General features: G+C 38.2%; 1 protein-coding gene across 1 annotated transcript in view; it reads left to right on the top strand.

Moving 5' to 3' along the window:
- GPSM2 (G protein signaling modulator 2) overlaps positions 1 to 23,402 on the top strand; it is a 62,587-nt gene extending 39,185 nt beyond the window's left edge. The window contains exons 11-15 of the mRNA XM_022584172.3: positions 6,382 to 6,452; positions 8,873 to 9,049; positions 11,359 to 11,518; positions 12,411 to 12,628; positions 22,538 to 23,402. Of these exons, the coding sequence (XP_022439880.1) occupies positions 6,382 to 6,452; positions 8,873 to 9,049; positions 11,359 to 11,518; positions 12,411 to 12,628; positions 22,538 to 22,765 (854 nt within the window). The 3' untranslated portion in view covers positions 22,766 to 23,402. The remainder of the gene's footprint in view (positions 1 to 6,381; positions 6,453 to 8,872; positions 9,050 to 11,358; positions 11,519 to 12,410; positions 12,629 to 22,537) is intronic.
- Positions 23,403 to 23,758: the final 356 nt, after the last annotated feature.

Raw genomic sequence — 23,758 nt, 5'->3', positions numbered from 1 at the left:
ACCATACTGTCTTGATTATTGTAGCTTTGTAGTATAGTCTGAAGTCAGAGAGCCTGATTCCAGCTCCATTTTCTGTTCTCAATATTGCTTTGGCTATTCGGGGTCTTTTGTGTTTCCATACAAATTGTGAAATTTTTTGTTCTAGTTCTGTGAAAAATGCCATTGGTAGTTTGATAGGAATTGCATTGAATCTGTAGATTGATTTGGGTAGTATAGTCATTTTCACAGTGTTGATTCTTCCAATCAAAGGACATGGTATATCTCACCATCTATTTGTATCATCTTTAATTTCTTCCATCAGTGTCTTATAGTTTTCTGCATACAGGTCTATTGTCTCCTTAGGTAGGTTTACTCCTAGGTATTTTATTCTTTTTGTTGCAATAGTAAATGGGAGTGTTTCCTTAATTTCTCTTTCAGATTTTTCATCTTTAATGTATAGGAATGCAAGAGATTTCTGTGCATTAATTTTGTATCCTGCTACTTTACCAAATTCATTGATTAGCTCTAGTATTTTTCTAGTAGCATCTTTAGGATTCTCTATGTATAGTATCATGTCATCTGCAAACAGTGACAGTTTTACTTCTTCTTTTCTGATTTGGATTCCTTTTATTTCTTTTTCTTCACTGATTGCTGTGGCTAAAACTTCCAAAACTATGTTGAATAATAGTGGTGAGAGTGGGCAACCTTTTCTTGTTCCTGATCTTAGTGGAAATGGTTTCAGTTTTTCACCATTAAGAATGATATTGGCTGTGGGTTTGTCATATGTGGCCTTTATTATGTTGAGGTAAGTTCCCTTTATGCCTACTTTCCGGAGGGTTTTTATCATATATGGGTGTTGAATTTTGTCGTAAGCTTTTTCTGCATCTGTTGAGATGATCATATGGTTTTTCTCCTTCAGTTTGTTAATATGGTGTATCACTTTGATTGATTTGCATATACTGAAGAATTCTTGCATTCCTGGGATGAACCCCACTTGATCATGGTGTATGATCCTTTTAATGTGCTGTTGGATTCTGCTTACTAGTATTTTGTTGAGGATTTTTGCATCTATGTTCATCAGTGATATTGGCCTGTAGTTTTTTTTGTGGTTTTTTTTTTCTGGTTTTGGTATCAAGGTGATGGTGGCCTTGTAGAAGGAATTTGGGAGTGTTCCTCCCTCTGCTGTATTTTGGAAGAGTTTGAGAAGGATAGGTGTTAGCTCGTCTCTAAATGTTTGATAGAATTCACCTGTGAAGCTATCTGGTCCTGGGCTTTTGTTTGTTGGAAGATTTTTAATCACAGTTTCAATTTCAGTGCTTGTGATTGGTCTGTTTATATGTTCTGTTTCTTCCTAGTTCAGTCTCGGAAGGTTGTGCTTTTCTAAGAATTTGTCCATTTCTTCCAGGTTGTCCATTTTATTGGCATATAGTTGCTTGTAGTAATCTCTCATGATCCTTTGTATTTCTGCGGTGTCAGTTCTTCTTTTTCATTTCTAATTCTATTGATTTGAGTCTTCTCCCTTTATTTCTTGATGAGTCTGGCTAATGGCTTATCAATTTTCTTTATCTTCTCAAAGTACCAGCTTTTAGTTTTGTTGATATTTGCTATTGTTTGCTTAATTTCTTTTTCTGATCTTTATGATTTCTTTCCTCCTGCTAACTTTGGGGTTATTTTCTTCTTTCTCTAATTGCTTTAGCTGTAAGGTTAGGTTTTTTATTTGAGATGTTTCTTATTTCTTGAGTAGGATTGTATTGCTATAAACTTCCCTGTTAGAACTGCTTCTGCTGCATCCCGTATGTTTTGGGCCATTGTGTTTTCATTGTCATTTGTTTCTAGGTATTTTTGATTTCCTCTTTGATTTCTTCAGTGATCTCTTGGTTATGTAGTAACATATTGTTTAGCCTTCATGTGTTTGTATTTATTTTACAGATTTTTTCCTGTAATTGATATCTAGTCTCATAGCATTGTGGTCAGAAAAGGTACTTGATACGATGTCAATTTTCTTAAATTTACCAAGGCTTGATTTGTGACCCAAGATGTGATCTATCCTGGAGAATGTTCCATGAGCACTTGAGAAGAAAGTGTAATCTGTTTTTGGATGGAATGTCCTATAAATATCAATTAAGTCCATCTTGTTTAATGTATCACTTAAAGCTTGTATTTCCTTATTTATTTTCATTTTGGACGATCTGTCTGTTGGTGAAAGTGAGGTGTTAAAGTCCCCTACTATGATTTTATTACTGTTGATTTCCCCTTTAATGGCTGTTAGCATTTGCCTTATGTATTCAGGTGCTCGTATGTTGGGTGCATAAATATTTACAACTGTTTTATCTTCTTGGATTGATTCGTTGATCATTATGTAGTGTCCTTCTTTGTCTCTTGTAATAGTCTTTATTTTAAAGTCTGTTTTGTCTGACGTGAGAATTGCTACTCCAGCTTTCTTTTGGTTTCCATTTGCATGGAATATCTTTTTCCATCCCCTCACTTTCAGTCTGTATGTGTCCCTAGGTCTGAAGCGGGTCTCTTGTAGACAGCATATGTACAGGTCTTGTTTTTGTATCCTTTCAGCCAGTCCGTGTCTTTTGGTTGGAGCATTTAATCCATTTACATTTAAGGTAGTTATCGATATGTACGTTCCTATTACCATTTTCTTAACTGTTTTGGGTTTTTAATTGTAAGTCTTTTCCTTCTCTTGTGTTTCCTGCCTAGAGAAGTTCCTTTAGCATTTGTTGTAGAGCTGGTTTGGTGGTGCTGAATTCTCTTAGCTTTTGCTTGTCTGTAAAGGTTTTAATTTCTCCGTCAAATCTGAATGAGATCCTTGCTGGGTAGAGTAATCTTGGTTGTAGGTTTTTCCCTTTCATCACTTTAAATATGTCCCGACACTCCCTTCTGGCTTGCAGAGCTTCTGCTGAAAGATCAGCTGTTAACCTTATGGGGATTCCCTTGTATGTTAATTGTTGCTTTTCCCTTGCTGCTTTTAATATTTTTTCTTTGTATTTAATTTTTGATAGTTTGATTAATATGTGTCTTGGCGTGTTTCTCCTTGGATTTATCCTGTGTGGGACTGTCTGTGCTTCCTGGACTTGACTATTTCCTTTCTCATGTTAGGGAAATTTTCAACTATAATCTCTTCAAATATTTTCTCAGTCTCTTTTTTTTCTATTCTTCTTCTGGGACCCCTATAATTCGAATGTTGGTGTGTTTAATGTTGTCCCAGAGGTCTCTGAGATTGTCCTTAATTCTTTTCATTCTTTTTTCTTTGTTCTGCTCTGTGGTAGTTATTTCCACTATTTTATCTTCCAGGTCACTTATCTGTTCATCTGCCTCAGTTATTCTGCTTTTGATTCCTTCTAGAGAATTTTTAATTTCATTTATTGTGTTGTCCGTCATTGTTTGTTTGCTCTTTAGTTCTTCTAGGTCTTTGTTAAACATTTCTGGTGTTTTCTCCATTCTATTTTTAAGATTTTGGATCATCTTTACTATCATTACTCTGAATTCTTTTTCAGGTAGACTGCCTAATTCCTCTTCATTTGTTTGGTCTGGTGTTTTTTTGCCTTGCTCCTTCCTCTGCTGTGTATTTCTCCATTCTCATTTTGCTTAACTTACTGTGTTTGGGGTCTCCGTTTCGCAGGCTGCAGGTTCATAGTTCCCATTGTTTTTGGTGTCTGCTCCCAGTGGGTAAAGTTGGTTCAGTGGGTTGTGTAGGCTTCCTGTTGGAGGGGACTGGTGCCTGTGTTCTTGTGAATGAGACTGGATCTTTTGTTTCTGGTGGGCAGGACTGCGTCCGGTGGTGTGTTTTGGGGTGTCTGTGACCTTATTATGATATTAGGCAGCCTCTCTGCTAATGGGTGGGGTTGTGTTCCTGTCTTGCTAGTTGTTTGGCATAAGGTGTCCAGCACTGTAGCTTGCTGGTCGTTGAGTGGAGCTGGGTGTTAGTGTTGAGATGGAGATCTCTGGGCGAGCTTTCACTGTTTGACATTACTTGGGGCCGGGAGGTCTCTGGTGGTCCAATGTCCTGAACTCGGCTCTCCCACCTCAGAGGCACAGGCCTGACACCTGGCCAGAGCACCAAGACCCTGTCAGCCACATGGCTCTGATGAAAAGGGAGAAAAAGAAAAAAAGAAAGAAAGATAAAATACAATAAAATTAAGTTAATAGAAAAAATTTATTAAAAATAAAAAAGTAATTAAAAGAAAAGAGAAATAAAGAAGAGAGCAACCAAACCAAAAACCGAATCCACCAATGATAACAAGCCCTAAAAACTGTAACTATACTAAAAAACAAAACAAAATGGACAGTCAGAACCCTAGGACAAATGGCAAAAGCAAAGCTGTACAGACAAAATCACAGAAAGAAGCATACACATACACACTCACAAAAAGAGTAAAAGGAAAAAAAGTATATATACATATATATATAAAATAAACAAAGGAAGAGAGCAACCAAATCAATAAATTGCAAATGATAATAAACTCTAAATACTAAACTAAACTAAGATAAACATAAAACCAGAAACAAATTAGATACAGAAAGCAAACCCCAAGTCTACAGTTGCTACCGAAGTCCACCACCTCAATTTTGGAATGATTCGTTGTCTATTCAGGTATTCCACAAGCTGACTGAGAGTACATCAAGTTGATTGTGGAGCTTTAATCCACTGCTCCTGAGGCTGCTGGGAGAGATTTCCCTTTCTCTTCTTTGTTCGCACCGCTCCCAGGGTTCATCTTTGCATTTGGACCCACCTTTGCGTGTAGGTCGCCTGAGGGCGTCTGTTCTTTGTTCAGACAGGACGGGGTTAAAGGAGCAGCTGATTTGGGGGCTCTGGCTCACTCAGGCTCGGGGGAGCGAGGGGTACGGATGCAGGGCGAGCCTGCGGCCACAGAGGCCAACATGACGTTGCAACAACCTGAGGTGTGCCGTGTGTTCTCCTGGGGAAGTTGTCACTGGATCACGGGACCCTGTCAGTGGTGGGCTGCACAGGCTCCCAAGAGGGGAGGTGTGGATAGTGACCTGCTTGCACACAGGCTTCTTGGTGGCTGCAAGAGTAGCCTTAGCGTCTCATGCCCATCTCTGCTGTCCATGCTGATAGCCGCGGCTGGCACCCATCTCTGGAGCTTGTTTAGGCAATGCTCTGAATCCCTTCTCCTTGCACACCCCGAAACAATGGTCTCTTGACTCTTAGGCAGGTCCAGACTTTTTCCTGGACTCCCTCCTGGCTAGCTGTGGTGCACTAGCCCCCTTCAGGCTGTGTTCACGCAGCCATCCCCAGTCCTCTCCCTGGGATCTGACCTCCAAAGCCCGAGCCTCAGCTCCCAGCCCCGCCTGCCCCAGCAGGTGAGCAGAGAAGCCTCTGAGGCTGATGAGTGCTGGTCGGCACCGATCCTCTGTGCGGGAATCTCTCTGCTTTGCCCTCCGCACCCCCTGTTGCTGCACTCTCCTCTGTGGCTCCCAAGCTTCACCCCCGCCACCCCCTGTATCCACCAGTGAAGGGGCTTCCTAGTGTGTGGAAACTTTTCCTCCTTCACAGCTCTCTCCCAGAGGTGCAGGTCCCATCCCTATTCTTTTGTCTCTGTTTTTCCTTTTTTCTTTTGTCCTACCCAGGTACGTGGGGATGTTTCTTGCCTTTTGGGAAGTCTTAGGTCTTCTGCCAAAGTTAAGTAGGTGTTCTGTAGGAGTTGTTCCACATGTAAATGTATTTCTGATGTATTTGTGGGGAGGAAGGTGATCTCCACGTCTTACTCCTCTGCCATCTTGAAGGCACCCCTCACCCCCGCCCCGTGGTTTATTTCTGAAGCTGGCTATCAGGTATCATGTATTTCTTATATTATGCCTTTTAAAATATTAAAGATTGAATGGATATGAAAGTTCTTCATATTTAATGACAACTTTTTGGAAAAATATTTTGAAGATCTTTTTATTTAACTTTTTTCCTGACTGGCAGTAAATCTGTCATCTAATGAGATCTTAAAATGGAAACAGGTAACTCAGAAGAGTAATAATATAGTACTGGGGATGTTATTTTGGTTCTTACCTCAAATTTGAAGGCCTTATGTTTTCCTTGTGTTTCTACTTAAACCTCTCTACAGTTTGTTTGGGTTGTTTTTAGGAGACTGTGTATCATATAAAACTAGTTATTATAAAAATGCCTTTTCTAAATTAAGGGGTAGTTAGTAACCAAAGTTAGTTTCCAACCAAAACGTTAACTTCCTTACATGAAAACGTTTTAGAGGGAGTGTATATTTTATTTTAATTTAGTTGGTGTGGAAAATTATTATTCTTGAACGAATACATGTTTCCTCCTTCCATGTGGGTTTTTGTAGCAGACTTTAAATTTGAATAACACAGTGATGCTGAATTTTCAGTCTTAAGGGCTCCCTGGCTTACTTAACTTTTTTTACCAAGGTGCACGCCCCAAGTTTGGACGCCGACACAGTATGGAAAACATGGAACTTATGAAGTTAACACCAGAAAAGGTTGGCAGTTTTTATTTCTTGAACTATAATAACAAAATATTTTAGCAACTTTTAATTTAAATAAGTCTTGTCATATATGGGTATCACTTTAACATTTTCCTTTGAAAAGAATCGAGTACAATGCAAAAAGAATGTGTACGGTATGCTGCCATCTGTTTAAGAAAAAAGTTTTATGCATATATATCCTTTGTAGATGCATAAGACATTTCTGGAATAATATATGAGATACTTGCTAGTAACGATTGCCTCTGGGAAAAGAATTGCTATCTGGGTTAGGAGAAACACTTTTATATACTATTTTGAACTGTTTGAATATTTTACTATTTTACCATGTACATGCATTACTTTGTTTTTTTAATTAAATGAAGAACAGGAAAATCAGAAAAGGATTAGGAAGACTTTTTTCAACTAAATAACAGCAACATTATTGGCAAGATTAATGATATGTATGATCAAGCTAGTGTTTTTAGCTGCATTTTTGAAAAGCATTTTTTTTTAACTAACAAAGAAATAACTGTTCAAGATGCATCTTCTCTAGGTTTTTTTTTTTTAAGTAACAGAGAAGGGACTTTATAATTGGAAAAAGGTTATTGAAGAACAAATCTAGGCTGCTTTCTGCTACCTCCATTTATCTTAATTTTACATTGTTACGGTATGCTTTTACTCCTTTATGATGTATTTCTTGAAACACTTTTTATAAAATGTGTTTATTGGAACTATAAACACATTTGGAAACTTCCAACAAGGAAATTGAAATTATTGGTAATCCCACCTACCAGTAGTAACCAAAATTAATGTTTTTGTATTTATTCTTCTTGCATTTTCATATGAATATCATATTATAGATACTATTTTATAAGACATAGTAATATATCAACATCTTTCCATGTAATGAAATATTCCTCTGCCCTATTATAATAGGCATATTATTTTTTAATATTGACATTTTTTGTGTAAGTAGTCTTCATAAGACCAACATCTGATTTGAACTAATATCCAATATTTTTTTATTCCAAACAGTTACAGAGTTTTTTAAAAACTTCTGGTTAACTTCTGAAGGGCTTTATGATTTCCCCCATATATTTACCTCTTATATTGGTGAGTGGTTCTCAAATCCTTAAATCTATAGATTATTTAAAAAAAAAAAAAACCAGAACACAGAAAACTTAAGTCAATTTAGATCTTCTTCATTTTTCTAGTAGGTAGGAAACTAGTAATAAGCAACAAAATTAATTTGGTGCATCTGTAGTGGTACCAACAGTAAATTCCATGAGAAGCTGACCAGATTCAACCCTGTAATTTTCCAAGAGCCTAATGATGATAAAGCTTTATGTCTAATTTAAAATATGTTTAAGTGGAATTAGTTATTTGTGATTTTTTTTTTTTTACCTCATAATAAATATTTATTTGTTTTAGTTTTGGCTGCCTTGGGTCTTAGTTGAGGCATATGGGCTCCTCGTTGTGGCACGTGGGCTCTCTAGTTGTGGCCTGTGTTCTCCGTAGTTGCAGCGTGCGGGCTTAGTTGCCCTGCGGCATGTGGGATCTTAGCTCCCTGACCAGGGATCAAACCCGCGTCCCCTGCATTGGAAGATGGATTCTTAGCCACTGGACCAACAGGGAAGTCCCTAATTTCCTGTTTGGAAGTCATAATAAAGTCAAAGAGTTCAGTACAGTTTTATCAACAAAAGGTTACTACTGCTATGTAAGTTTTAGATGTTATTTTTTAGGGTTATAAATTCTACATACATCCAAAATTTCCAATTGTAGCAGATTTCTAAGTAACTCATACCAAGAATAAAACTTTGGCTTCTTCTCTGACCATTTAAATTTTATTTTTATGGACTTTTCGCAAACTTTGTTTTCTTTTCTTAGGTTTTTAAAAACCTCCATTTTAATATTTTGATAATGAGAAATCCGTAACACACATTCGGTACAAGCTGTTGAAAACAGTGAGTTAGGGACTTCCCTGGTGGCGCAGTGGTTAAGAATCTGCCTGCCAGTGCAGGGGACATGGGTTTGAGCCCTGGTCTGGGAAGATCCCACATGCTACAGAGCAGCTAAGCCCGTGCGCCACAACTACTGAGCCTGCGCTCTAGAGCCCATGAGCCACAACTGCTGAGCCCGCATGCCACAACTACTGAAGCATGTACCTAGGGCCCATGCTCCGCAACAAGAGAAGCCCACGCACCAAAACGAAGAATAGCCCCTGCTCGCCACAACTAGACCCGCACATAGCAACGAAGACCCAATGCAGCCAAAGATAATTAAAAAAGAAAACAGTGAGAGATACTGGCAAAAAGGAATTTATTAAGAGATCTAAGCCACTCACCCCCCTCCCCACCCCCAATTACTAAATGGCAGATTATATATAGCTTTGGTGGTTTTTTTTCATGTCGTGCTTTCCATTTATAATTGTGTAGGTTCAAAACTGGAACAGTGAAATTCTTGCTAAACAAAAACCTCTTATTGCCAAACCTTCTGCAAAGCTCCTCTTTGTCAACAGATTGAAGGGGAAAAAATACAAAAGTAATTCCTCCACTAAAGTTCTCCAAGATGCCAGTAATTCCATCGATCACCGAATTTCAAATTCTCAAAGGGTATGTTTAAAATAAGTTCTTGAGTATTGTGTTTTGAGTTTTTTATATTCATACTGGATTTTTGTAATATATTTTTAGATATTCAGTATAAAATATCTTTGTTATTCAAAGAAGTCTTCTGTATTTTCCTATCTTTTCTGTGTTCTTCAAAGCTAGAAACTATAATTACTCCATTCATAGATAAGTTGCTCCACTACTTTGGGCAGTAATTATTTCTTTGTGTTTTAAGTCACTGTTGTTTGCAAAAATACTACCTTCATTTCACCAGAGTGTCTCCCAGTGAAAATGTCCTCCACTCAGTCTAGAAGTCAGAACAAATGAAATTCAGATGTTCAAGGAGTTTTAAATACTAATTTAAAATGAAGAGTGTCTGCATGCATCAATTTCTATTTATTTCTATTGTTAAAATTATACAGTTAAAAACGATTTTGTTTAAAAGTGAGCATAGAAATCAGATTATTGAACATAAAAAAATATTTAGAAGTTGAAAAATACCATGGGTTTACTGGTAAGTATCAGGGGTATCTCTACCTACCCTACAGTCTGATAAAAAGATCAAAATAAATTACAAAGAAGATACTTCAAATTATCAAGTCCATTTTTCAAGCAGTTGAGAACCTTTGAAAAAATTGTTAGCCTTTTATTTTTTTAACAGAAATTTCTATTGGTCCTGTTGTCAGCATTTTTTTTTTTTGTATCTGCACCCTTGTAGTGTCCTTTGCCTTGGTTTTTATCAGTTTTTTACATGTTCCTTACACATGTATGACTAACAAAAGGAAATTATTATAATTATTATTATATTATTAAAAATATTATGGGGTATATAAAAATGGTCCAAGAATATTTTTGTAGATCTGGAAGGCATATCTTTGTTCAAGGTTTGAGGTCTTAACTAAGCCCACTTAGCCCAACCAAAAATGTCTGTATTTTTGGAGCCTGTCTTTTGATATTCAGAATTTTTAATTAGAGGCTTTTTGCCCCTAGGGAAAAGTCTTTTTGTTAGTGATTAAGACAGTTGACTACAGCTTATGTACACACTTATTCCCAAACCTCAAGCTTGACGTGTTAAAAATTGTGCTGTCTCAAGCCCTCCTGTTTTCCTTACTTCAATTAAAGGGATACCATGTATACTACACTGTCACCCAAGCTAGGAACGCTGGTGTCATTCTAGACTCCCTCTCCTTCATTGACCACATCCAGTTAATCCCTATATCACTCAGATCTGCCCTGACCACCGTCCCCCCACCTTTAAAAAAAAATCTCTGTTACTATGTGTTAGTTCTTAATGTACTGCTTTATCTCTTACACGGATTTCTGGAATAGGCACCTGAACTGACCCCTTTCCTTCCATTATTAACCCTTGCAATCAATTGGAAGGGCCAGTTCTGTTTCTGTACAAAACTGCTTAAAATTGGCTATTACCAGTGCTTCTCTTATGTCACATAGGATGTCTTTAACTTGTTAGTATGTCATACAGAGGTCCTTGTGTTGGTCTCTTCTTCCCCTCCCCTTTTCACCACCCCTGCATACCCTTCAGTTCATTATCCCCTAAACACTACAAAGCTTTGGAATTACGCATTAATCTGTGTGAAACATCTCTACCCTGCAAATGCTTATTCACTCTCCAGGAACCCACTCAAATATCACATAAGTTTCTGCTGTTTCACTTAAGAATTAGTTAAACCCTTCTCCCAAGGCTCATAACAGTTTGTATATATGTACTTCTATTATAATACTATCATTATGAAAACTAAAATAATTACTTTTATTAAACATTAGTTATTTTAGTTTTGAAGCTTTCCAAATAAAGTATAACTGGTACCCCTCTGTCTCAAATATTCATTTATTTGAAGTTTATATTTCTTCAGGATCTTCAAATACAATAAAAGACCTTAAAAATCAATATGCCAGGAAAATATACATGCTTTCTTACTTTAATCAGTTCTTAGAAAGACTAGTTTACTTAAATTCTGTTGTAGAATCTTAGAACTGAACTTTGAACCTGGGGTACATGCCTGTATCACTGATATTTGCATAATTTATTCAGTATCTGTAGCAGTTCCCCTAAGTCTGAGGTACATTTATTTAGCTTTAGGAATACAAGGATTAAAAAATAACTAGAAATGCTTTTTGTTAGTTGGATTGAAATAACTTATTACCAAGTGGTTGGCATCTTGTATAAAGAAAATGTCAATTTTTTATTTTTAATCTTCATCGTTTACCATTTGCATTTGAGGTATATATGATATTGTTTCATTGATGATCTAAGGATAATGCTGAAATATTTAGATTTCCTCTCAATATTTTAGAAAATCAGTGCAGATACTATTGGAGATGAAGGGTTCTTTGACCTACTGAGCCGATTTCAGAGCAATCGGATGGATGATCAGAGGTGCTGCTTAAAAGAACAGAACTCCGGATCAGCTTCAACAGCAGCTTCTGCCACTCCCCCCAGAATGATGCTACAAAGTAAGTTATCTGTGCTTCTCCTGCAATTTGATATTCTTGTGATTTATTTCTGAGAATTTAGGAGGTACAGTAAAGGAGCCTGAATCAAGGTACATCTGAAACGTTGGTATTTGTACAGTTTCAGACAAGGTTTTGTTTCAGTTCCCCTAAGTTTATCTGTATTTCTGGTCCAGTGCACTTTCTACTAACTATACCATACTGCCTCCCAAGTTTCCTAGGGGGTGGGGGAAAAAAATCTAACTTTAAAAAAATAAAAATAATGAGGAAAAAATTATAGTTATACATACCTTATAATTACATGTAAAATGCAGATACTTCATATGTGGATTAAAAAAGAAAAGCCAAGACAGACTGAAGAGGAACCTATGGCTATAGCAGAAGCTAAGGCTTGCCTGAGCCTTCGAAAGATCTGAAATAGGTTACTTAAAATTTTCTATTTCAGTTACCAAAAGACTTCCTCCCCCATAGACCAAGACTTGCCAGCAGCACTTAACTCAAAGTTTAGTTAGCTGAATGTCCTATCCAGGGCATGGGATAAAAATACTGTCCATTCATCCTGGTCTGAGAAAGTATGTGAGAAAAACAATTTAGTTACCTTCTGAAATCTAGCCCCATATCTTATAAAGTTACATATTGGGTGACATTAGATAAAGGGAAATATAGTCAAGTCCGAATTACCTCCAAGCGGACCATCTGAAGTACTCTGGGATTCATTCTTCCCTCCCCACCCATCTAGTCTGGCCCCAGCCTATCAGTGACTCTCAGTGACAGAGCTAAAGCAGGAGGGCAGAAAGGGTGTTGGGAGTGAATAAGGCAGAAAGAAATTGTATGTATATAATAAATATGCTTAAGTAACTTTATTATTTTTTGATTTTTTTTCCTCTTTTCATAGCACCATCTGTTTCCATGGTGTCCCCCAACACAGATGAGTTTTTAGACCTTCTTGCCAGCTCACAGAGCCGCCGTTTGGATGATCAGAGAGCCAGTTTCAGTAATTTGCCCGGGCTTCGTCTGACACAAAACAACAGTCAGTCAGTACTTGGCCACCTGATGACTAATGACAACAAAGAGCCTGATGAAGATTTCTTTGACATCCTTGTAAAATGTCAAGTATGTCTGCATATTTTTGTCATTCCGTATATATAGCTCAGATGTTGTTGAGAGCTTTGGCAGTATTATGAGTCTAAATTGGGAAAAGCTCATTTTGTATTAGAAAGGCAATAAGTTGATTATTCAGGGGTCCATCAGACACTGTTTCTCCCTTATGATCGCTTCATATTTTGTGTTCCTTTTGGCTGGTGAGGTGGGATGTTGCCGATGACTCCCTCTGAGCTGTAGTAGAGACTACAGGAAGAGGCCCTCTCCTGAATTTTCGGAATAGCATCAGGAGCAACCCAGTGATTAATATGGAGAGAGTCTAGCTGGGGCCCTTTCTAGACAGTTTACCATTTGGGAGAAATGTATATATTGAGATAGCTTTCATATTTTAGCTGTTTTAATAATTATTAACCAAAGTGGTTAAGAAATATCTCAAATGGCTTGGACAGGACCATGAGAAAAATAATGCTTATTTTCACTAAAAAGAGACATTTCCTGTGCCTAACCCTAGTTCTGTGTTCTATGTCTCAGTTTTCTCATTCATAAAAAGATGAAATGATGATCTCTCATTCATTCAATCAAAATATTACCCAACACCTTTTATGTTCTGGGCACTATTCTAGATATTGGGGATACACTGCTTTTTAAAGGATCCTACATTTTAGCGGGAGAGACATTGAGTAAGAGTGTGTGTGTACAGATACATAGATAGATAGGTAGTATATGTCAGGTACTGACACTTGCTATAAAGAAAATTAAAGCAAGATAAAGAGGTAATGGGTAACCAGGGGTGGTGGCGGTGGTGGTTGATGGAGTGTCTGTTTTAGACTTGGTGGTTAGGCAAGACCTTTCTGGGTTGACACTTGAACACAGACCTGAATGAGGTAAAGCAGTCAGCCATGTGCATATTTACCAGAAGAGCGTTCCATGCAGAGACAGCAAGTCCCCTCTTGGATACAGAAGCTTAGCAGGTTCAAGGAATGGCAAGGTGGCCAGTGTAGTGTGACTGGTGTAGAGTAAAGGGGAGAGGAAAGTGCTACAGGATGAGGATGGAGAAGTGATCGGTGCCTAGATCATATAGGCTCTTGTAGGCCATGATGAGGTCTTGTGTTCCAGATGTGATAGGAAGACATTGGAGGGTTCTGGGAGATCATCCTGACCATCATTGAAAGAATGTAGTGGCAAAGGGTGTTTGTTAGTAGGAAAACCAGCTAGGAAACTAATGTGGTAATAAGGCAAAAAATATTGGTGACTTGGACTAGCATGGTGGGAGCAGTGATGATAAGTGGTCAGAATAGGGATATAACTTGAAATTATGGTTGGTTGGCAAGACCTGTTAATAAACTGGATGGAGGGTATGAGAAAGAGAATCAAGGATGATTCCTACCTTCTTGGCTTGAATAACTGAGTAAACGGATGGTACCATTTACTGAAATGGAGAAGACCAGAGGAGAGACAGGTATGGGGAGAAAAGCAAGAGTTTTACTTTAGATATGTAAATGTGGGAAACCTAATTAGACATTCAAGTGGAATAGGCACTATTAAAATAAAAACCTAGAGCCCCAGAGAGAAGTAACTCTAGGAGTCATCAGCATATAGCTGGTATTAAAGCCCTGGGAAAGAGATTACATAAAGAATAGATAAGGAAATAGGAAGACTAAGCCCTGGGCACTGGAAAACCACTAATTGGATAAAGGAAGATGAACCACTGAAGCAGGAAATCAGCCAAATCAGACATTTGGAAGAAAACTTGGAGAGTGTGGTAGAAACCAAGTGAAGAAGGTGTTTAAGGAATGTTCATCTGTGTCAGATGCTGCTAAGAAGCTAAGTAAGATGATGGCTGAGCTACTAGATATGGCAACATTTATAATTGTGAAAGATACTGTTTTAGTGGCATGAGGGGGCAAAGGACTGAGTGGGTTGAGAAAATGGGAAATGTAAAAGGGGAGATAGATAGTACACAGAAAAAAAGGAAGGCAAAGAAATGAATCATGAGTTGGAGGGGGTTTTAGGATATAGGTGGGTTTTTCCTTATTTTGAGAGTTAATATACAGCATGTCTGCTGATGGAATGATCACGTAGAGAGGGGAACCAGTGATGCAGAAGAGTATAGGATAAAGAACAGTTTTTGCATAGGTGAGAAGGAAAACAGAGTATATGTGTACAGACTTGGAGGTAGAAGCAAGTAGGAATTATCTCTGGTTGCTTTTATTTTCTTAGCAAAGTAAGAAGTAGAGCTATTTAAGGCAGAAGACCTGAACAGACATTTCTCCAAAGAAGACATACAGAGGCCAAGAGGCACAAGAAAAGATACTCAACATGGCTAATTATTAGAGAAATGCAAATCAAAACTACAGTGAGGTATTGCCTCACACAGGTCAGAATCCCATCATCAAAGAAAGAGTCTACAAATAATAACTAGAGAGGGTGTAGAGAAAAGGGAACCCTCCTATGCTGTTGGTAGGAATGTAAATTGGTAAAGCCACTATGGAGAACAGTATGGAGGTTCCTTAAAAAACTAAAAATAGGACTTCCCTGGTGGCACAGTGGTTAAGAATCTGCCTGTCAATGCAGGGGACACGGGTTCGATCCCTGGTCCGGGAAGACCCCACATGCCGCAGAGCAACTAAGTCCGTGTGTCACAACTACTGAGCCTGTGCTCTAGAGCCCATGAGCCACAACTACTGAGCCCACGCGCCACAGCTACTGAAGCCCACGTGCTGCAACTAGCAGCACAGCTACTAGAGCCTGTGTGCTGCAACTACTGAAGCCTGCGCGCCTAGAACCCATGGTCCTCAACAAGAGAAGCCACCACAATGAGAAGCCCACGTACCACAACGAAGAGTTAGCCCCCGCTTGCCACAACTAGAGAAAGCCCAATGCAGCAACGAAGACCTGGCACAGCCAAAAAAAAAAGACAATCCAATTCAAAAATGGGCAAAGAGGCACAACACTGTAAACCAATTATACTTCAATTAAAACAAACAAAAAAACTAAAAATAGAGTTACCCTATTATCCTGCAATTCCACTCCTGGGCATATATCTGGAGAAAACTCTTATTTGAAAAGATACATGCACCCCTACGTTCATAGCAGCACCATTTACAACAGCCAAGACATGGAAACAACCTAAATGTCCATTGACAGATGAATGGATAAAGAAGATGTGGTACATAAATACAATGGAATATTACTCAGCCATAAAAAAGAATGAAATAATGCCATTTGAAGCAACACGGATGGACCTAGAGATTATCATACTAAGTGAAGTAAGTCAGAGAAAGACAAATACCATATGATATCACTTATATGTGGAATCTAAAACGTGATACAAATGAACTTATCTATGAAACAGAAACAGACTCACAGACATAGAGAACAAACTTGTGGTTACCAAGGGGGGGAAAGGGGACAGGGGGAGGAATAAATTAGGAGGTTGGAATTAACATGTACACACTACTATATATAAAATAGATAACCAACAAGGCTCTACTGTATAGCACAGTGAACTGTATTCAATATATTGTAATAAACCATAATGGAAAAAAATATGAAAAAGAAAATAGGTATAACTGAATCACTCTGCTGTACACCAGAAACTAACACAACATTGTAAATTAACTATACTTAATTAAAAAAAAAAAAATAGAAATAGAGGGACTTCCTTGGTGGTCCAGTGGTTAAGAATCTGCCTTCCAATGCAGGGGATGGGGGAACAAAGACCCCACGTGCCAAGGGGCAACTAAGCCCACATGCCAGAACTAGAGAGCCCATGTGCAACTACAGCGCCCACGTGCTGCCACAACTAGAGAGAAGCCTGCACACTGCAACAAAAGATCCTGCGTGCTGCAACTAAGACCTGACGCAGCCAAAAGAATAAATTGAATGAATGAAAGAAAAATAGAGCCATTTAGCAGAGATTGAGGTTGGAGCATGGTAATTATGAAAAAAAAAGGAAGTGGAGTATAGTTGACTTGGAGAAACTAAAAGCATGCTGACCAGGGAAAACAGGGTTGCTGAGCTGTGCTGAGGTTCACAGTCATGGAACTAAGGCTGGTCAGTGTAGTTGTATATTTTCTCCAGTCATAACCAGCTGCTTAAGGAGACAGACAGATAGATTTAATCAAGCTTTGTATTGCCAGGAGAATAGGATAGAGAGGGAGAGCAATGTCAGGAAGTGCTTTTAGTAACAGATTTTGGAACCTGGACTGTGTCTAAGAAGGGACGTAAGGAGAGGTGTGACAGTGAAAAGTGGCAGTGGTCTCAGTGGATTCAAGAAATGCTGAAGTTACTTACCTAATAACACACCATCAACATCTATAAAGCAAAAATTGACAGAACTGAAGGGAGAAATGGAGTTTTTACAGTAATAGTTAAAGACTTCAATCCCCACTCTCATCACTGGGTAGGGCAACCAAGCAGAAGATAAGAAAAAACAGAGGACAACAACACGATAAACCAACTACATGTAACAGATTAGAATAATACACAACAGAACAGAATACACATTCTTACGTGTATATGGGACACTCTCCAGGACAGACCATACGTTACGCCACAAATTAAGTCTCAACAGATATCTTAAGATACTATACAAAGTATCTTCTCCAACCAAAATAGGATGAAGTTAGAAGCAACAAAAGGAAAAATTGCAAAATTCACAAATTTGTAGAAGTTAAACCAGTGGGTCAAAGAAGAAATTAAAAGGGAAATTAGAAAATACCTAGGGACTTCCCTAGTGATCCAGTGGGTAAAACTCCGCACTCCCAATGCAGGGGGCCTGGGTTTGATCTCTGATCAGGGAACTAGATCCCCCCATGCATGCCACAACTAAAGAAGCCCACGTGCCACAACTAAGAGCCCACCAGCACACAACCAAGTGTCCACATGATACAACTAAAGATCCCGCATGCCACAAGGAAGATCCTGTGTGCCGCAACTAAGACACAGTGCAGCCTAAATAAATAAATATTTAAAAAAAACACAAAAAACCTGGAGACTAATGAAAATGAAAACACAATTTACCAAAACTTATGGGATGTAGTGAAGGTGGCGCTCAGGAAAATTTATAGCTGTAAATGCTTACATTAAAAAAGAAAGATCGGGCTTCCCTGGTGGCGCAGTGGTTGAGAGTCCACCTGCCGATGCAGGGGACACGGGTTTGTGCCCGTTCCGGGAAGATCCCACATGCCGTGGAGCGGCTGGGCCCGTGAGCCATGGCCGTTGAGCCTGCGCGTCCGGAGCCTGTGCTCCGCAGTGGGAGAGGCCACAACAGTGAGAGGCCCACATACGGCAAAAAAAAAAAAAAAAAAAGATCTCAGATCAACAGCCTAACTTTACAACTTAAGGAACTAGAAAAAGAACAATAAACTAAACTTAAAACTAGCAGAAGGAAGGAATAATGAAGATTAGAGCAGAGGCAGAGAGAACGTGAAAAAACAGAGAAAAATCAACAAAATCAAAAGTTGGTTCTTTGAAAAGATTGACAAACTTTTAGCTATATTAAGAAAAAGAGAAGGTTCAAATTACTAAAATTAGAAATGAAAGCAGGGACATTACTACTGATTCTACAGAAATAAAAAGAATTATAGGAGAATGCTATGAATGACTGTATGCCAACAAGCTGGATAATCTAGATGAAATGGGCAAATAACTAGAAACACAAAACCAAGACTGAACCATGAAGAAATAGAAAATAGATCCATAATTCATAAGGAGATTGTATTAGTAATTAAAAACCTCCTGACAAAAGAAAAGCCCTGGACTTGATGGCTTCATGGGTGAATTCTACCAAATATTTAAAGAACACCAATTCCAAAAATTGTAAAAAAGGGAACATTTCCCATTCCGAAGTCATTCTATGAGGCAAAATATTGCCCTGATACCAAAGCCCGTTAAGACTTTATAAGAAAACTACAGACCAATATCCTTTTTGAATATAGATGCAAAAATTAGCAACAAAATACTAGCAACCAGAAGCCAGTGGCATATTAAAAGGATTATATGCCATAACCTGATGGGATTTATTCCTGGAATGCAAAGATGGTTCAACATATGGAAATCAATCAATGTAATATACCACATTAATAGAATGAAGAAAAAAACACAGTCATCTCAGTTGATGCAGAAAAGTCACTTGACAAAATTCAACACATCTTCATGATAAAAAAACTAAGAATAGTAGGAAACTACAATGACATAATAAAAATCATTTATGAACCACACACACAGCTATCATCATACTCAGTGGTAAAAGACTGAAAGCTTTTAAGATCAGGAACAAGACATGGATGCCCACTTTGCCACTTATATTCAACATAGTACTGGAAGTTCTAGCCAATTAGGCAAGGAAAAGAAACAGAAGGCAGCCAAATTGGAAAAGAAGTAAAATGATCTGTTTGGAGATGACAGGGTCTTATATGTAGAAATCCTAAAGATTTCACCAAAAAAACTATTAGAACTAAGAAGGAAAGTTACAAGATCAACATCCAAAATCAGTTGCGTTTCTATACACTAATAATGAACAGTCCAAAAAGGAAATTAAGAAAACAATTCCACTTACAATAGCATCAAAGAGAATAAAATACTTAGGAATTAACCAAGAAGGTGAAAGACTTGTACAGTGAAAACTACAAAATATTTCTGAAAGAAATTAAATATGACATAAGTCCCTCCCACTGGAAGGCTTAAGATTGTTAAAAAGTCAATACTGTTTTGACACCTGACATAATCCCATCGCTCCTCATCTGTGGGGTAGTGTGACAGAATGGTCAGACCAGTATACTGGTCTGACACTTAATAAAGTGAAAAAAAATTTTTTTAAGTCAGTACCACCCAGACTGTGATCTACATATTTAATGCAATCCCTATCAAAAATTTCAGTGATGCTTTTTTACAAAAATTTAAAAATCCATCCTCAAATTCATATGGAATCTCAAGGAAACCCAAATAGCCAAAACAATCTTGAACAAGAAGAACAAAGTTGGAGGACTCACACTTCCTGGTTTCAGAATTTATCACAAAGCTACAGTAATCAAAACAGTGTGATACCAGCATAATGGAATTGAATAGACAGCCCAGAAATAAACACTCTCATATACTGTCAGTTTTCAACAAGGGTGACAAGACCATTCAATATGGAAGGAAGTCTTATCAACAGTTGACGCTGGGAAAACAGGATATCCACATACAAAAGAATTAAGTTGGACCTTTACCTAATACCATATACAAAAATTAACTCAAAGTGGATCAAAGACCTAAATATAAGTGCTAAAAAACTATAAAGCTCTTAGAAGAAAACGTAAGGGGAAAGCTTCATGACTTTGGATTTGGCTATGGTTTCTGGGTTACACCACCAAAGGCACAGGCAACAAAAGAAAAAAAAGACAAATTGGACTTCATGAAAACTTAAAACTTTTATGGATCAAAGGACACCATCAACAAAGCAAAAAGGCAACCCACAGAAAATATGTGCAAATCATATAACAGAAAGATTAATCTAGAATATAGAGAACTCCAAAAGCTCAACAACAAAAAACCTGATTCAAAAGTGGGCAAAGAACCCAAATAGATATTTCTCCAAAGATGATATACAAATGGCCAGTAATTATAGGAAATGATGCTTGACGTCACAAATCATTAGAGAAATGTAGATCAAAACCACAATGAGGGACTTCCCTGGTGTCACAGTGGATAAGACTCCATGCTCCCAATCCAGGGGCCCGGTTCGATCCCTGGTCAGGGAACTAGATTCCCCATGCATGACGCAACTAAGAGTTCACATGCCACAACTAAGACCTGGTGCAACCGAAAAAAAAAAAACAAAACAACCCACAGTAAGATACCACCTCACGCCCATTAAGATGGCTATCAAAACAAGCCAAAAAATGCAGAAAATAGCAAATGCTGGTGTAGATATGGAGAAATTGGAACCCTTGTGCACTGCAGGTGGGAATATAAAATGATGCAGCTGCTACGGAAAACGGTACAGCAGTTCCTCAAAAAGTTAAAAACAGAATTATCATACACAGTCCCACTTCTAGGTATGATTGAAAGCAGGGACATGAACAGATATTTGTACACCCATATTCATAGCAGCATTATTCACAACAGCCAAAAGGTGGAAGCAACCCAAGTGTCCATCAGCAGATGAATGCATAAACAAAATGTGGTGTACATACACAGAATATTTTCAGCCTTAAAAACATGCTGCAACATGGATGCTGAGAAATATGCAGTCACAAGAGGACAAATACTCTGATGCCACTCATGTGAGCTAGTTAGAGTGGTCCAATTAACAGTGACAAGGTAGAACGGTGGTTGCAGAGGCTGGAGAGAGGGGAGAATGGGGAGCTGTTGTTTAATAGGTTTAGAGTTTGTCTTGCAAGATGAAAAAAGTTCTGGAGATGGATGGTGGTGATGATTGCACAACAATATGAATGTACCTGATACTGAACTGTACACTTAAAAATGGTTAAAATGGTAAATTTTGGGGCTTCCCTGGTGGCGCAGTGGTTGAGAGTCCGCCTGCCGATGCAGGGGAGACGGGTTCGTGCCCCGGTCTGGGAAGATCCCACATGCCGTGGAGCGGCTGGGCCCGTGAGCCATGGCCGCTGAGCCTGTGCTTCTGGAGCCTGTGCTCCGCAACGGGAGAGGCCACAACAGTGAGAGGCCCGCATACCGCAAAAAAAAAAAAAAATGGTAAATTTTATATTTATTTTACCTCAGTTTTTTTAAAAATGATTTACTGGGGGGTAGTACTGGGGAGCTTGATCTAGAAAAATAGGAGTCCGTGGTCAACATGAGATATCTTAAAATCATGATTTCAAAGACGGTGCAGTTATTGAGAATGACTGTGTCTGGCCTCTGACCATGGGAGCTATTGGATAAGGCAGAGGGCAAGGATGAAACACCAGAGGAGGGGAGGTCTAGGAGCTGAAGCGCCTGAGTGTTGGGTAAACTTAGAGGACAGTGAAATGACCACGAATCGTGACGGGAGAGATGATGAAGAGTGAACTAGGTGCGTGTGGAGGGTGGGATGGCGCTGACTAGGAATCCGGGCAGCCACGGCACCCTCACTGGGCGGTGGGGTTAAACGCTCAGGCGTGTTAGTGCACAGCGCCTAGCAACACGGGGCACTCCGATGTCAGCCATCACATTCCTACTTGTATTCTTGAGTTACAATACCAGACACTGTCGTGTAGACTTTTAAGTGCTTTCATTTGATCAAAAACATTTCTAACGTACTTCTAAAATAAGAATTGTAAGTCAGAACTTGAAGGAAAAATTCACTCTGGGTTATTTATTTCCTTAACAGATTTTATTGCCTAAGACAAGGGTAGGCAAACTTTTTCTGTAAAGGGCCAGAGAAAATATTTTAGGCTTTTCGGGGCCCTATGGCCTTTGTTGCAACTGCTCAACTCTGCCCTTGTAGCAGGCAAACAGCCATACACAGTTCATAAACAAACAAGCGTGGTATTGAAATGAAAGTACTGTTTAAAAAAACAGTGGGCAGTGGGTTATAGTTTGCTGACCCTTGGCCGAAGACAGTATTTATAAGGTAGTGATGTAGGATTTTTGTACCTCACATGATATTCCTAAGGATTTGGTACGTTGTATTTGGTGATGCCTATTACAGTAAGATGATAATCTTAGACATAGGTGACCTTGCATCTTAACTAATCTTACCAAAGCCATGAAACTATGGCTTCATATTTGTTATACACATACTTGTTATGCTCTGATTATATAAGTCATTTCAAATAAAAGATCTTACTAGGTTTCAGGTCTAAAGATTGAGTAAACTTCTAAGAGGCAGAAAATGTTTAAAGCTACATTTTCTTATTGTGAATGACAGACATACCTTGGTGCTCTCCTTCCCTGCAGTATTTGTATTTTAATCTCTTTCTTGTAAATTTTTAGGGATCCAGATTAGATGATCAAAGATGCGCTCCACCACCTGCTGCCACAAAGGGACCAACAGTACCAGATGAGGACTTTTTTAGCCTTATTTTACGGTCTCAAGCAAAAAGAATGGATGAACAGAGAGTTCTTTTACAAAGAGATCAAAACAGAGACACTGAATTTGGACCGAAGGACCTTTTGCAGAATAATGCTCTGTTGGAACTTGAAAATTCAGGAAAAAAATAAGCAAACCACTAGTATACAATGAATATCTTTTTAAAAGCAACCTTATTTCCTTTCAGAACACTGCAGGAAAATTCAGTCTATTACTTTTTTCCTTCAAAGGAGAAATTATAGCACTGTACTGAGCTTAAAATGTTTTTAGCATGATGTAAATATTTAACCTTTGATAGCATAGTATTAGTTAACATTCCTCTGGACACTCGTTTCAGGATAGAGGTGGGATCTAGGGATCTGGGCCTTTGTTCTTTCTAAAAATCCTCCAGGCGATTTTTACGGGCAGTGAAAAATCAACTTTTGTGATTACTGCTTGGGATTATGTTCTTCTGCAACTTGTTAGATTCCTTTACCTAGTATTTGCAAAGTAGGAAGTTAAATGAATCTAGCCTAGGATTTAATCCTCTTGCTGAGGTAGATTTTTTTTTTTTTTTTTACTTTTAATTGACAATGGCTCTTTTTTATACCGATATAGTGGGAAATTATGCTACTTCATAAAAATAATATACTTGACCAGTGTGTAAAAAATTATACAGTCTATTAAAAAATCTAGATTTTTTTCCACTAAGAAAATCTCTATTTTCAATATAATTTTAGGCCAAAACCATTATAAAAGAAACTCTTAAAAATAAACTTCTTTAGCATGTTTTGGCCTCTGTGTAATTTTTTAAATAACTAATTTTTATATATTTACATATATAAGTACAGATATGTATATGTGTACATTTTGTGTGTGTGTGTGTATATCTATATAAAATGGTTTAAAATTGTATGTTCTGTTGCAAAATACTGTTGTTGTAAAACTTTTTAGGACCTAATGTCAGAAAATCCAAAACCCTCATGTGACTCTGTCAAGAACGTAGGTCACAAAAATTAAGTACGAAAGACGTAGGTTAAGCCCTCAGTTGTCATTAAGCCTCCTCCCAGAAACTGAAGGTGGTTTTACAAGGGGACATAATGCAACATGACATAAGTTTAGCAAAAGCAAGTCAACAAGGATGG

Source organism: Delphinapterus leucas, chromosome 1 (genome assembly GCF_059928025.1).
Source record: "Delphinapterus leucas isolate spDelLeu-1000000601 "Yukka" chromosome 1, BTC_Dleu_Yukka2, whole genome shotgun sequence".
NCBI lineage: Eukaryota > Metazoa > Chordata > Mammalia > Artiodactyla > Monodontidae > Delphinapterus > Delphinapterus leucas.
Note: the sequence above shows the minus strand (reverse complement) of the source record. Positions and strands in the feature narration are given on the sequence as shown.